Genomic DNA, 16,306 nt, shown 5'->3' with positions numbered 1-16,306 from the left:
GGGGTGAATTTGCATATTCAGAGAACCGCGCATACTAAATGAGGCAAGGGTGTCGAGTTACATTCAAGATATTTTAAGACATTTGAAGAATGTGTCATTTTGGTGATCAGAGAAGATCAGGGAGAGTAAAGGTTCTGGAAAGCATCTTCAAGGTGAGGGTCACATTTATTGTTGTTCAATGGATTTTCATCCGTGAAATCCAGATATTTCAATAGGAATGCACACAATTGGGAATTTTGTGTGAGGGTCTGAAGCGGCTTCTCCGTGAGCGTCATTGTTAAAGTCACAAATATTCAACGTTTCCTAATTAAACGTGGGCATGATTTTGCTTTTATCCGTGATGAACTGACGAAGAGCAGCAACAAATTATTATATTCACAGATTATGAAGACATATATTTCTCTTACTTTAAAATGGAAACTATATTTTTTTATTTTTGTCATATCAAGTTAAGAAGTAGAGTGATGCATAAAACACTGAGAACATCTCAAACTCAACTTCTTCCTGACATTACTAAACACGATTACAGATTTACTGTACCTGCACTTATTATTGAACTACATGAATCATATAATTTGCTATTTCTCTTTTCTCAATCATTTAAATGAAAACGTGAGGGTTTGATGTGATGATGGTAAAGGAAAGGATCTTTTTAATTAACGTTTCCCATCTGATAACTATGTTTCCGCCACAGAATAAAAAAATGTAAAAGATAATTGCGAGTTTATATCGCACAATTTTGACAGTTCTGACTTTTTTTCAAATTCTGATGCGAGATAAAAAGTAGCAATTACCTTTTTTTTCTTCTTTTTTTTCATGGTGGAAGTTTCTATAAAAATGTTGTGGTGTGACTTCCCAAAACATAATAATATTTGTAAAAAAATTATGTTTTATTTTGAAAGATATGTTTAGAAACTTTCGCATCAAGGTGTTCGAGAAAAATGTCACTTCTTGATTACACAACACGACCGTTTTGGAGAACTTTTTTGTTTTTAAACTTGCAATTGTGCTCAAAAAAGTCAGAACTGTGAGATAAAGTCGCAATTACCTTTTTTATTTTTAATTCTGTGGCGGAAACGAGCTTCATAGATTACATTATTTCACAGAGAGCACAAAGAACATCCACACAAGCATTTAAATCATTGGTTCGGTTTAATATCTATACATGAATAAGAAATCTATATTTTCTTTAAGTATTTGTTACATTGTACAAAAAGGGCTGGACGTTTGAGTTGTTGATCTCGTGTTCTCAGAGCTCATCACAAACGTCCCGGAAAAGCTCCAATATCAAAAATAGCTGCCGATGAGAGCCAATCACAACAAACGGGGTAAAAGTTAAAACTGCCCCTCAGCAAACAGTGCTAAAGCCTCGATAACGCGCTCTGCAGGAGTTCTTCCACAGGTACAGCAGCACAAAGACGATCACTCGAGCTTATCTGCTCATAAGCCACTGGAGATAACAGACTGAGCTGAAGAATTATGGGACGCATTTGAGGGAATCCTTACAGCAGGACAAACAAGAGGGAATCTGCATAATATCACCGGTTCTGGAGCCGAAGCAAATCCATCCAATCAGAACCACTAATCATCATCATCATCATCATCTTCATCAGAGTCTTCTTCCTCATCCTCCTCTTCTTCATCCTCCATGTGTGACGACGGCGTCTCGTCTCGGGACCCGTTTGAGCTGGACGGGCCTCGGTCTCTGACGGATCAGAACAGCTCGTGTTCACTCACGCTACACACACACACGTCAACAACACACTGATCAACATCATGCTGGAGATCATGTGATACTCACGTGGCCACATGGGAAAGCTTCCCGATCAGCTGGTTAACGGCACCCTGCGCCATTTCTACAACAGATAAACACTCATGAAGGTCAGCACACACTCTCTCTCTCTCACACACACACACACACCCGACCCCTTAACCTACTCATCACACACACACACACACACACACACACACACACACACACACACACACACACACACACACACACATGTCTGGTTCACTATCTTTGTGGGGACTCTCCATAGACTTAATGGTTTTTATACAGTACAAACTGTATATTCTGTCCCCTTACACTAACCCTACCCCTAAACCTACCCATCACACACACACACACACACTAACCCTACCCCTAAATCTACCCATCACAGAAAACTTTCTGCATTTTTACATTTTCAAAAAAATATAATTTAGAATGTTTATTTACCCATTCCCCTCATGGGGACCGCTGGCTGGTCCCCACAATGGAGGTGATCTCAGGTTTTACTATCCTTGTGGGGACATTTGGTTCCCACAATGTAATATAAATCAAACGCACACACACACACACACACACAAACCCGACCCCTTAACCTACTCATAACACACTCTCACACTCACATACACACACACACACACACACACACACACACACACACACACACACACACACCCGACCCCTTAACCTACTCATTTCACTCACACACACTAACCTGACCCCTTAACCTACTCATCACACACTCTCACATACACACACACACACACACACGCGCGCACACACACACACGCACACACACACACACACACACACACACACACAAACCCGTCCCCTTAACCTACTCATCACACACACACCAGGGTTCCAGACTGTGACCAAAATGGTTGCATATGTGACCATTTTTTGAGAAAGTGCGAGTTAAAATTGTATGCGGTCGCATTTGTGCGAGTGCATGGTCATGTACTACTCAGTTATATTCACGCATGCGCAACAGCGCAATGTACGCCTATAATAAGTGTTTATATTCTGGCTATTGTATCCCGGGGTCGGCTCGGCTGCGGAGTTGCCCAGTGCCTGCGTGACCCGCCATAGACATTAGCGGAGAGAAGTAGCTCCGGATACAATGCTTCCGCAAGACACTTGCAGTTTATTTATTAACGAACGTACAGGAATTCAGGAATTACAAGCCAACGCGCCGGCATACAGCCTCAGACACACCTGATGACGAGAGCACAGGTTTGAGTTCTCTGAGTTCTCTTTCACACTTGAACGGACAGAAACACACAGGAGTATGCCAACATCAGATCAAAGAGAAATTACAGTGAAGACTGAGAGGTGTTTGATAACTTTACTCAATTTATGTATATTTCCTACCTAATAGATCACATATTTAAAATATACTTTATGTTGTTTCTACATTAATTTGGAGATTAAATGTGTAATTATTAAAATATAAAATATATTAAAAACTTTAATGTTACGTGTGATTAATCGTGAATAGGCTAGTTAATTGTTTTAATCGACTGACAGTACTAAATAAAATACAATCAAACTTTAAAAAACATACGTGGTGTTTTTTTATAGTTATTTTTAATGGTTTTCATTTACATCAGTGCAGAACTAGGGTACGCAGATTAGGACAACTATTCATCAGCATTGATCAATTCCATGTTGTAAAAAAAAACAATTTGGTGCGACCAAATCATGTGCTGGTGCGACCAACTGAGAAAGTTGGAAAAGTTAGTCTGGAGCCCTCCACACACACACAAACCCGACCTCTTAACCTACTCATCTCACACACACACACACACACTCCTCTGACCTGTGAGGTAGGGCTGCAGGGCTTTAGGGACGAGGGTTCTGGCGATCTCTCACACACACGCACACACACACACACACTCACACACACTCACTCCTCTGACCTGTGAGGTAGGGCTGCAGGGCTTTAGGGACGAGGGTTCTGGCGATCTTCAGCTGCTCCGGGTTACAGCGACCCGACTCCAGGCCGAACGCCAGACCCATGCGCTTCAGAACCTCCACGTCATCGTGGATCTCAAACATGCTGTCGAAGTTAAACAGGTACTCGAACCTGCGGAGACACGAGCATCAGAGCGGGATCAGAGGACACACACACACACACACACTAGAGTTCTGCTACCCGACCCGAGCCCGAAGGGTCCCGAGAAACTCACGGGTTCGGGTTAATGTTTAATGAATAGCCTCGGGTTCGGATAAACTATATAGGCTCTAGCCTACATATATATAGTTTGGTGGCGTATGCTAGCTGTGTTATGCTAGCTGTGCGCGAGAGAGACAGTAGTGCTCAGTTTCAGCCTCTGATTGCGTGTTGTGGCTGAAATACTGCGCGCGGGAGCACATCATGTGCACAACAGTTCTGTAAAATGATGTATGAATCATTTTTATTTTATTATACGTCATTTTACAAAACTGTTTAGCGCATGTGCTCCCGCGCGCACTAGCCATCAACCGTCATCCCATCACCTCCCGATGCTGCTCTCTTCCTTCCTCGCACTGAGGCGGATAGATGTGTGTGGATAGTTGTGCAACTGCGCAAACTTTGTTTTAAAGTTTAATGTTGGAGTTCCAGAGGGATTTGAGACCGTTTCACCGGTTCAACCACAGCAGAGTTTCGTTATTAGTAAGTCTGTGCTTGATCTCCTCTTCTCTTGTGTGCTGAGGGGCCTGTGCCGCGGGGGACGGTGTTTGTACATGTACTTGTTTAATTATCGTTGCAAGCAATCATAAAATACAGCATATTGCAACAACATAAAAAAAGTATTTACTGTGAGAAACGGACCTCGAGTCCAGGCTTAAAATATAACCGTAATGATTTGGGGTACGGGCTTCAGTTTAAAGCAGAGGAGGCGTTGCGCGCGCTCACACACACACACACACACACACACACACACACACACACACGCATGCTCACTTGTCGTTGGAGATGCTGCAGTCAATGACGGTCCTCTTGCTGGTGTTGATGATGATGAAGGGCAGGTGGATGAGTGTGTTTGGAGAGGGAGATCTCCGGCTCTGACGCTCCGCCTGACGGTTGCGCTGCACCAGGTTCTTAAACGCGATTTGCTGGAAATCAGGAGAGATGAGACGTACAGGGATCATCATTCATCATCACCAGCACGGGAAAGCAAACCGGTTCTTACATAGTTGCCCATTCATTTATAAGCGGAACATCAAAAGAAAATACATCAGACTTGGTTTTATAAAAAAAAATTATATATATATACATCATTCTTCACAATTTCATTCTCCACAAAAACATCTGTAATAAATGATGTTGAATGTGCTAAATTGTCATGAACATATTGAGTTTTTTGGTCTTCACAATTTTTTTTTACATTTTATATTTGATTTGATTTGAATTGTTTTATTAAATGCTGTTAAACAAGACATGTGTAATAAACAATTAGGGCTTAAATTAGATGAAAATGTGCATTTAAAAAAAAAGTCTTCACACAAAACAATATTTGTTTATTTGTTATTGGATTTTATTTATCAAATGCCGTTAAATAAGAAATCTGCAATGATCATTTGGGGCTTAAAAGTGCTTAAAAACTTTCCTTAACAGCAAAATATCTATCTATCTATCTATCTATCTATATATATATATTTTTTTTTTTTTTTGTGGTTTTTGCCTTTATTGTGATAGGATAGTGTAGAGTGGACAGGAAGTGAGGTGGGAGAGAGAGACAGGATCGGTAAAGGTCCACGAGCTGCGATTCGAACTCGGGTCACCCGAAGCGCAGCGGCACTATATGTGAGGCTTGAGGCCACGAGGCGATCGGTGCCGACAAATATCTATATATTGTTTTATTAAATCAGATTTTGAAAAACTATTTTTTTGCTTTAACTAAAAAACAACAAGCAAAAAACTGAACGCCGCACATCTCTCTCTACTGTGGTTTTACCCGTCGCCCATATAAACGAGAAGGTATGAGGTGTGGTGTATATGAAACAGACAGGAAGTGATGCGAAGAATATATATATATTGTATATATATATATAAAAACAGAGTTCTGACAGACAGGAAGTGATGCGATGTACCTGCAGTATGAGCTCCTGCAGCTGAGACTGTTTGTGTTTGATTCTCTCGAGTCGTCTCTGCCGCTCGACCTTCAGGAGACACACAGATGACACACTCACTCATGAACACGGCTGTGTGTCAGCGCCGCACGATTAATCGCACTGAAACCGCACACGATTTGGCAAAGGCTGAGATTATGTGCAGCTCGTCAGTGCAGCGGCTGATCGTAGTAGCAAATACTCTATCTGAACACCAGAGGGCGTCTCACACACACACACACACACACATCCCTCTGAACACCAGAGGGCGTCTCTCTCTCTCACACACACCAAATATGCCCCGCCGCAGAAGTACGATAACACACATTATTCCAGGAAACCCCTGTCGCTGTATCTGAATAAACAGGAGACTGAATGCTTTGATTAAACACGACTAATAAACACACGACTGCCTTATTCTGTGTCAGAAGCTCATCATCTCACAGGAGGAGCTCAGCTGTCCTCATGAAGTGAGTCTGGAGGTAAAGCATGTTATTAAATGTTGTCTTTTGTTGGACAAGAGGTTCATAAATGCTTCTGGTGTTTGTAAGGATGTTTGACGCGTGTTGTTTTTTCAAATGCTCGTTATAAGCGACTCAAACTCAGAGTGAGCCGCGTTTGCTGAGCCGTACGTCACTGACACGCTGCACATTACACACACAGCCTTGGCCATTTCATGATCGAGATACAACTCGGTTTAAGTGCGATTATATGTAAAGTGCGATTACTCGTGCAGCCCTACTCATGAACATTCAACTCGATCAACACAACGCTTGCAACGCCAAGGTCATGGGTTCGATTCCCAGGGACAGCAAGAACTGATAAGAATGTAAATGTGTGCCTTGAGATGCAAGCGTCTGCCAGATGCATAAATGTAAATGAGCCCTGGGACTGACTGACCTCCAGATCCTCACACTCCTGAGCCGAGTTAGTGGGGAATCCAATCCACTTGATCTCCTTCTTGTCTTTGGAGATGATGTTCATGGCCATCAGGACGTTCAGGGCGTCGTAAACGCGTCTGCGGATGTTCTTCTGATCGTACACGTGCTGGAGGACCAATGACACGAGTCGGTGAGCAACGTCTCTGTCGCCGCGTTTACATTACCCTTCAAACTGCGCAAATTGAAATTGCGAATTGAAAAATACGGCCAATGGAAACACGGCAATTTCACACAAAAACTCCCATATTTCGTAAAAAATGTTTTTATGCTCGCATGAGGTTTTTCAGGCCTGAAAATATGGCGTTTTAGTCGCATAACATCCGTTATTGGAAACGCCATCATTTCTCAATAGTTTTATATCGACATTTAGAAAATATCACAAAAGTTTAGCGCAAATGTGACCCTGGATCAGTAAACCAGTCTCGAGTCGCACGGGTTTATCTGTGGCAATAGCCAACAATACATTTTATGGGTCAAAATGATCGATTTTTCTTTTATGCCAAAAATCATTCTGATATTAAAATCATGTTCCATGAAGATATTTAGTACATTTCCTACTGTAAATATATAACACATGTATTTGTGTGAGTGAATGCAGCACAATCGCCAACATAAATGCACAACTTTAAAGGAGATTTTCTCAATGTTTACATTTTTTTGCACCCTCAGATTCCAGATGTTCATTCCAAATATTGTCCTATCCGAACAAACCATACCTCAACGGAACGCTTATTTATTCAGCTTTCAGATGATGCATTAATCTCTCTATATAAATGTATAAATAATGAAATGTTTAAACTCTACGTATAAATAAATACATTTTAAAAAATGTACCCTTGTGACTGGTTTTGTGGTCCAGGGTCACAGATCTGTAATGGAAACGTGGCTCGTGATTGACAGCAAGCAAGAGTGTGTGTGTGTGTGTGTGACTGACCGCCTCGTTCGTGGAGATGTGTGTGTGTGACTGACCGCCTCGTTCGGGGAGATGTGTGTGTGTGTGTGTGACTGACCGCCTCGTTCGGGGAGATGTGTGTGTGTGTGTGTGTGACTGACCGCCTCGTTCGGGGAGATGTGTGTGTCACCGGAGCTGAACTCCGTCACCAGCTCGTCTGCCACCTCGTTGTAGGACGTCACCACCTTCTTCTGCACCTTCTCACACACTTTCATGGAGAAATGCCTCAAACCCTTCCCGCTTTTATCACCTTTCCTGCTGCGCCTGCCGGAGGAGCCATGATGCTCGTCACAGGAGATCTCAACAACAGCAACAACAACAACAACAACAGCAACAGCAACACCACAGTGCTAGTGATGGGTCATTCATTGCGTGTCACATGACAGATTAACCAAAGACTCAGAAGGTAAATTAAATATTTATGTTCCCTGTAAATTATCATTATAATGATTTCCTAACTGAAGATATGGTCCAGATTGCACAGGTGGATGTTTTCGGGGAATCTGGCTGTTAAAAGTATAACATCTAAAGCCCCTTAAATGAACGAAATAACTCAAATGATCAAATGAGTCAGTAAAATGATCTGAACTTCCCATCATCCCTACAGAGAACACACACACACACACTGCTGGGTTTGCAGATGTTTCTAGGGTTCGCACACATTCTGGAAAATTACCTTTCTAGGACTTTCAGGAATTTTCAAGCACTACTTTTTATGCTTTTCAAAGACGACAATCAGGAGATTTGATCAAGCTTTCAAAAAGACACACAAGTGTCACAGAACGGGACATGTTGTAAAGATCCTCCTTCTGTGGTCTGAGAACTAAAGGGGGGCGTTCGACATTAGCACAGCAACATTACCCAAACACAGAAGCTTGAACACATTTCTCCTCCAGGGAAACAAGCTCATGTCCATGTGACTGATTATAGTGCATTGTGGGACACCGGTTTGATGATATTCATGAGCTGTGAGTGATGAACTCCTCATGATCCCGGTGAGGACGGCACAGTCCACTGGAGCAACACCAGCATCAAGATTCGGCTTCGGGAAATCATCAAAATAGATTTTTTTTTCATAGTAAATTGATTATTTTAAAGAGAAATATTTCAATAGTATTAGGTCTTATTTCGTTTTTTACTTTTTTATTTAGCAATAATACATAAGTATTCCTTTATAGTCATATTGATATATAATATGATTAATAATCATTTTTATTTTTAAATGTAAAAAAATATTATTTTTATGCTATTTTATAGCCATATTGATACAGAATCTCAGAGGTTTGGCCTGATTGTGCAGCTCTACAATCAACTGCAGCAAACCGGGATTTTTATTTGTTTGTTTAATAAAAAAATTGTTGTTGTTTTTTTGGGGCATTTTTGCCTTTTTTTATTTTTATTAGGATAGGATAGTAGCTGTCGGGGGGACGGGATCGGGAAAGGTCCACGAGCCGGGACTCGAACTCAGGTTGCCCGAAGCACAACGGCGCTACATGTCGGCGCACTTGCCCACGAGGCTATCGGCACAGACATTGTTTAAATGTCTGGCATTTTTAAAGCCATTTTCCCGTGGGATCGTGCCGCCCTCTTGCCGGTCACAGGAGCCTCATGAGCTGATGTACTGATGCTGGAGCCGACGGTGGACTAACCCAGTGGACCAGGGCGAGGACTCGTGTGTGTTCTGGGTCTGGGGCGTGTGGAAGTGTGTGTTGGGCGAGCGCGGGCCGGGTAACAGGACCGTCCTCTGAGGGGTTCCCATCACCTGCAGGAACACACATCACAGTGTTTTAAGGAGAGACACGGCAGGCAAAAACAGCTTCTTTTTTACTGGTCAATTTTGTGATTTTTGGATATTTGTCTTCAATAACATTGAATAACATCTTCAATAACATCATCTTTCAGGGCTTGTGGTGAAGAAAAGTCTGAAATCCACATTTAGGTCTTTATTTTACACACTTTGTCTGTTTGCGTCTGTAGATTTCTCATAAACTCAACAAAAGTTGGCGTTGTAAATCCTCCCGCTGCTCCGCGATCTCTGTCTGCACACCGTCATCACACACACCGCTGGAAAGCTCTCTCTCTCCTGTACAATGCTGTCGGATCCAAATATGGTCATTTCCTTTTTATCAGTAACCAATCGTGAAAGTAAAAGGGCTGAATGCGCAATCTCATTGGCTGATGATAAATCTTTAAAGCCGGTTTTCTCAAAATGACTTTTCTCTCCGACATCTCCACTTCAGCAGCACCGATACACACCAAACTCTCCAGTCTTGTACCCAGTTATATTATGAAGACATTTACAGAAGGATTTGTAAATATATTATTCCTAGCCTGATTTATATAACTTTTTATTCCAAAAAACATGGCGAAAATCATTTTTTTAAGGCTATTGACAGTATGTTCTGATTTACAGGATAACAAAAGCAGATATCCATAAATCCCTCTGTATTTTCCCCCATTTAATATGTGAACACAATGAAAAAAACATTTTTAACCCTTTATCCAATACTCAGATTTCGTTTTTTTGTTTTTTTTTATGCAAATTAGCGCATATTTAATTAGAGATTGCCTAATTTGCATATTTAAACATTAAATTACAGAAAACTTGTAATACATTTTTTTTCCTAATCGTAATGTAGGTAATCAGCTGGGAAAGTTTGATGGTGATATCTGCTAGTTAAAGATTTGACCCTATTCACCTGCAGTGTCTCGCCTGAAAGCAGCTTTACAGAGACAACAGGAGAATAATGAAGAGTTTGTCTCCAGAAGAAAACAGCGTCACAGTCCAGCTTAAGGCAGTTCAGTGATGCTTCATTTCTGCTGTAAAAAAGTTATTAATTTAGTTCATGTATATATATAACGCCGCTCTGGAGTAAAGCGTGATGTCATCGTCCAGCTCAGCTCAGTTCTCATATAATGGTGTCAGTGCAGGAGATCTATAATGTTGTTGAATATTAAATTAAATGTCCTCAACTACGCAAGCCAGAGGAAAGGAACCAGACTCAGTCTCAGTTCTCCTCTGGCCAGCGAGCCAACAGTGTGTGATAGTGATTCAGGCAGCATTACAGGTCAGAGGTCAGACTGGATCAGGACATTCAGAATATCACCAGTGCGGGAGAGAGAGAGTTCTGCGGCTGTGCTCATTTCTCCAGACGAGCAGCTGTATTAGGATGATAATGCTGATGGTGATGATGAAGAGGAGGCTAATCCCGCTGACTCCAGCGTTCTGTGATCCGCTTACACAGACTCTCACGGGTCACCTCACACAATGTTAATGGGAGGGAGTGGGAGGGGCCAGCGAGTGTGGTCATGTGACCGCTCATGCTCCATTAAAGGGTTAGTTCACCCAAAAATGAAAGTTCTGTCAGTAATCACTCGCCCTCATGTCGTTCCAAGACTCTCGTTCATCTTCAGAACACAAATGAAGATATTTCTGATTAAATCTGAGAGCTGTCTCTCTCCCCCATCGGCTTCTCTGTTATTGAGTTCACGTAGCGTAACAGCGGTTGTACGTCAGAACGCAGGCTCACTATTGGCCGACGCTGGTCATGCGTGTGAAGATTAGTGTTCGGGTGCACCCCCATCCTTCATGCTGATGAGCTTTCAATGTTGTTACGGAAAGGGTGAAGCTGATTGGCTGGTTCTTGTCACATGACCTGCGGTGCACTTGAGGCATTCTGAAACGTTGAGAATTTTTCATCTCGCCTGGAAAAAGCGAGAAGTGCCGCTTCTATAATGAGCCTATGAGTGCTGGCCGCGCGCCGACATATGATATGACGGACTTGAGTGCGCAAAAGACGCGATATGTGAACGGCCCCATGGCGAGCGACCTCCAATCAGAGACCCCTGCAATAGACCTTATTCAGAGCAGCGCCGCTTCGGCCAGGTGGTGTTTATAGCAGAGGGGGCGGAGCTTTAGATTCTAGAGAGCATCTGATTGGACAGGAGATGTGATGAGACGCGGTGATGTCATAAAAACCCCTGATCCATTTTAGCGGAAGTGAGAGACCAAGTTTTGAATTCTTATATCTCCTAAATGCACGTTTTGTCATTGTTTGCGTGTGTGTGTGTGTGTGTGTGTGTGTGTGTGTGTGTGTGACTGCGAGACTCTTACCACATGTGGCAGCACATGAGCGCCGGTGAGTGTTTTAGGCAGGATCTGTTTGACCGCAGAGATGGACGCCGGATGAACGGTCAGGAACGACAACACACCTGCAGCTGCAGCGCACACACACACACACACACACACAGATCATTAATATTCATGAGTCCTGATGAAGTGTTTTTCATTACAGCACCCCCTGCTGGCCAGGAAGTCACCGTCGATGTTATTAGATCAGCTGTGGCTTCCTATAAAAGCATGAATGCATGAATGTACAGCCAAACCCAACATTACTCAGACACCAGATATCATGTGTGATGTTGTTTCACTAGTGTGATCAGGACACTATAGTTCTGTAAGTGAGGAGAGCAGAATAAAGTAAACTGTGACATATTACACCCAATAACTCTTCACACAGAGACTACCAGTGACACTGGGAGCAGAAATGATTGGGACACTTTGAGCTGATCATGTTTTGCTGAAGTGTGTTTTCTTTAATTGCTAATGCTCTTTTTACTAGCTTTACATAAATTACAGTTTAAAAGTTTGAGGTGGGAAACATTTATTAATGTTTCTGAAAGAGCCTCTTCTGCTCATCAAACCTGCATTTATTTGATCAAAAATACAGTAAAACAGTGAAATATTATTCTAATGTAAATCATCTGTTCTCTATGTGAATATACAGTAAAGTGTAATTTATTCCTGTGATCAAAGCTGATGTTCAGCATCATTACTCCAGTCTTCAGTGTCACATGACCCTTCAGAAATCACTCTAATATGATGATTTGCTGATCAGGAAACATTAATGATTATTATCAGTGTTGGAAACAGTTCATATTTCTGTGGAAACTGATGCATTTTATTTCTCATGATTCTTTGATGAATAGAAAGTTCAAAAGAACAGAATTGATTTGAAATAGAATCTTTTGTAACATTATAAATGTCACTTTGGATCAGATTAATGCGTCCTTGATGAATAAAAGTATTTTTTTTAAATGTATCTTAATACCCCACACTTTTGAACAGTACTATATATTTTTATCACATTATTAGCATTAAAACGTATATATAAATCAATAATTGCATTCATTTTCTCATTTTTTACACACACTGTAGTGTTTGAGTGGCTGTCGATCATATTAAGAAAAATCATCAGACATTATTTTTAATTAAATGTCACTTTTGATCAGCTTAATGCATCCCTGATACAAGATATTAAAACAGTATTTTGAACAGTGATGTAATTGAATGTAACTTTACACACACGGTTAGTCAGTGATTAACAGTAATAATGTTTAGACCACAAAGTTTTGTATCCCAGCTGTCGTTACCCATCATGCACTGGGCTCAGTGTGCAATGAACCCCAGCTGTCATTACCCATCATGCACTGGGCTCAGTGTGTACTCACGTTTTCCCGGACTCAGGGTCTGGTTGACAAACAGCTTTATCTCTCCATTAGTTTCTTTGAGTCCAGCCTGAGGATCAGAGAGACGGAGATTATGATCTTATAAAAGAGCTTCTTTGAGATCATAATCGTCAGAAATGCTGGAATTATGACATCAACATGAGCAGTTCATTTGCGGATGCTTGTGTTTAATAATCATAGAAACACCAACACAACGGTCTCAGTTCCACAGCAACATCTATCAGTATCAGCACATCCAGCATGTGTTACAGTGATGACCCAGTTTCTGTGCTGTTAGATGTCATCATCCATCAGTACATGTGAGTTTAATATTTCCCCCCTTTGAACGGACAACCTCAATGCAAACGAGATATGTAAAACATAACCGTACACTAGTCTGGACAGGGAAATATGGCACATGTGTGAGTGTGTGTGTGTGTGTAATATTGTGAAGCGTGTGTTTCTTACATCTTTAGCCATGATGGAGACCTGAGCGAGTGGCCAGTCTTCGCTCTGAGACGGCAGTTCTGCTGAGACACACACACTTTATTAAACTCGTCATTAAAGTGAAGTTACACTGGTCTTTTCTCCTCTATTGTGCCGTTTATCCAGTGAAGCGCTTCAGGAACAAGAACACATGTGGGCGGGGCTTGACTGTGTCTGTGGGGAATTGATTGGATGGCTGTGGTTTGCTATTGGCTGATCTCATGTAAGTGACAGGTTATAGCCCCGCCCTCGCGCCAGTAAACACGTCATCAGAGAGGGAAGTTACTCTGATTCAAGATTACAGTGTCAGTCAGATATTATGAATTTACATAATCCATGTTTAATTAACTCAGCTCCATGTTTATTGGACTAAGATGAATATTTATGAAATTCTGTCCACAACAAAAAATATATATTTTTTTTGTTATAAACAACAACAAAAAGAAGTTGCACTTTTCTGAGCTCAAATGTACGGAAGCCCGTTTCCACCACATAAGAAAAATATGCTTTAGTAAATCTTTATTATGTTTTATTCACATAAAAAGTCATAATTATGACATATCTGAGTTAGGCTGTCATAATTTCTACGTGTTTATGTCATGATTATATACTTTTAAAAACGGGCTGTTCGGAGAGCGACGCGAATCATCATCGCATCGCGACCCTCGCGCTGTTGTGCGCGTTAGCTCGACGCTGCTAACGCTAAGCTAACCTAACCTAGCGAGCTAACGCTTCTTCTTACCTCGCGCGCGCACACACAAACTACCTAACATACACTGGTTTATCTTACCTTAACTACCCCGCTCACATCCGCGTCATATCTCGCGCTGATATCTACAGTTAGTTGGATAAAAGTCAGTGTTTACCAGCGATCTACTTCAGCTATTCCTGCACACAGCAGTCAGTCAAACCGAGCTTGGCGGCCTCCCGTGAGCGCGCGTCATGATTGGATACACGCGGTGTGACGTCAGCGCGCATTCACAACTCCACTGGGAAACCCGAGTCATCTCAGCGAATCGGTTCATAAACGAATCAGTGATTCACTCGAGTCATCACACTGTCACACATAGAATTTTCGCCACAGTTACTAGTTATTGTAATATGTTAATGCTTTGGCAACACTGTGATACACAGCCATGCTAATGAAGCTCATTTGAAATTATATATTTTTTTATAAAACTACTATAACGGTGTTATTAACATAGTATATGGTATACATCAAACTCAAAATGGCAAAAAAAGAGTCTGAAAGCTCTATCAGTGTGAAGGAAACCTAATAATCAGTTGTGTATGATCATGTTAACATATGGTTAATATAGTAAGTAACTTTTATAAGGCCATAGTCGGGTGTTTAGGGTTAGGGAATCGATTCGAATGAATCATTAACATAATGATTCGACTCGCACACCACTCGGTCTAAACTTTGCATTTGTTGTTAAATTCAGCTATCAATGTTACTCTAGAAGCCTGTATATAAATCAAAGCTCAGTTTAGTTATGGATGTAATGATGATTATCTGTATGTTAATAACACGCAGATGAGCGCCTGTCGTTACTGACCTGGTTAAAAGTCTGTTTCTGTGGTCTGATGTTATTCTGCTGCCTTCACGAGCTGTCGGAATGATCGCAAATACCAGTTTCCTAGTTAGTAATCGCGACTTCAGAAGTGGGAAGTGTCCGACAGCACGTGAAGGCAGGGTGAGGCATGTGGAAGCATGTCTGTAATTCACACACACAGATCCAGCATTACGGCATTTTTAAAATGCAGGTTGACAATTACACTGCTGGATGAAAGGCTTTTTAAAACAAGTTTGACCATAATGTTGACCCAGTGTGTAGGCTACGGCTCGTTTCGTATTTCTGCCACAGAATAAAAAACAAATCATGCTTTTTAAATCTTATGGGGAAAAAAAATGATTTATTTTTTATTTTTTATGAATAATCAGTCAAAAGTATGACATAAAAATATAAATAAGATTAATTATATAATGTAAGTCATAAATATGAGAAAAAAGTCATAATTGTGAACATACTAAGTCATTATTATGAGATGAGACATAATTATGAGATTAAAAAACTGAAATTATGACATACCAACCAAGTCATAATTATTAGACACAAATACATAATTATGAACATACTAAGTAATCATTTTTGTGAGAGAAGTCATAAATATGAGATAAAAAGTCATAATTATTAACATACTGTCATTATTATGAGAAAAGGCATAATTATGAGATTAAAAAGGTGAAATTATGACACAAAGTAAAAATTTGCATCTTAAAATTTAATTATGACATACTAAGTTATTATTATGAGATAAAACTGAAATTATGACATACCAAGTCATAATTATGAGACAAAAATACATATTTATGAACATACTAAGTATATTATGAGAGAAGTCATAAAATCATAAAGTCATAATTCTGAACATACTTAGTCAATATTATGAGATAAGGCATAATTATGAGATTAAAAAAAGATGAAATTATGACAAAGTAAAAATTACGACCATAAAATTGAATTATGACATACTGAGTCATAAATA

At 40.7% G+C, this 16,306-nt stretch overlaps 1 protein-coding gene across 5 annotated transcripts; it reads right to left on the bottom strand.

Annotated features, from left to right (window-relative positions):
* Positions 1 to 1,133: 1,133 nt before the first annotated feature.
* On the bottom strand, positions 1,134 to 15,387 carry tfdp1b (transcription factor Dp-1, b). 5 transcript variants are annotated; one of them, XM_084397468.1, is made up of 12 exons: positions 15,316 to 15,387; positions 13,739 to 13,797; positions 13,274 to 13,340; positions 11,877 to 11,980; positions 9,412 to 9,524; positions 7,864 to 8,026; positions 6,770 to 6,916; positions 5,852 to 5,920; positions 4,722 to 4,873; positions 3,694 to 3,860; positions 1,802 to 1,856; positions 1,134 to 1,705 (listed from the first exon to the last, which is right to left on the bottom strand). In XM_084397468.1, exons 2-12 carry the CDS (start codon positions 13,748 to 13,750, stop codon positions 1,582 to 1,584), a joined length of 1,173 nt encoding a protein of 390 aa, XP_084253594.1. In that variant the 5' UTR covers positions 13,751 to 13,797; positions 15,316 to 15,387; the 3' UTR covers positions 1,134 to 1,581. The 5 variants fall into 5 exon arrangements, with proteins under 5 accessions (XP_084253594.1, XP_084253592.1, XP_084253591.1 ...); XM_084397466.1 differs by lacking the exon at positions 15,316 to 15,387 and adding an exon at positions 14,547 to 14,734 and having other exon boundaries at positions 13,739 to 13,800; XM_084397465.1 differs by lacking the exon at positions 15,316 to 15,387 and adding an exon at positions 14,547 to 14,698.
* Positions 15,388 to 16,306: the final 919 nt, after the last annotated feature.

This window comes from Rutilus rutilus (assembly GCF_951802725.1).
Source record: "Rutilus rutilus genome assembly, chromosome: 2".
In the NCBI taxonomy this organism is placed as follows: domain Eukaryota; kingdom Metazoa; phylum Chordata; class Actinopteri; order Cypriniformes; family Leuciscidae; genus Rutilus; species Rutilus rutilus.
Note: the sequence above shows the minus strand (reverse complement) of the source record. Positions and strands in the feature narration are given on the sequence as shown.

Coding starts and splice junctions, on each gene's coding strand:
- tfdp1b (XM_084397468.1), bottom strand. Junction 9,525..11,876: donor CTCATGTGCTGCCACATGTG/GTAAGAGTCTCG, acceptor GTGTTCCTGCAG/GTGATGGGAACCCCTCAGAG. Junction 4,874..5,851: donor TGCAGGAGCTCATACTGCAG/GTACATCGCATC, acceptor CCTGATTTCCAG/CAAATCGCGTTTAAGAACCT.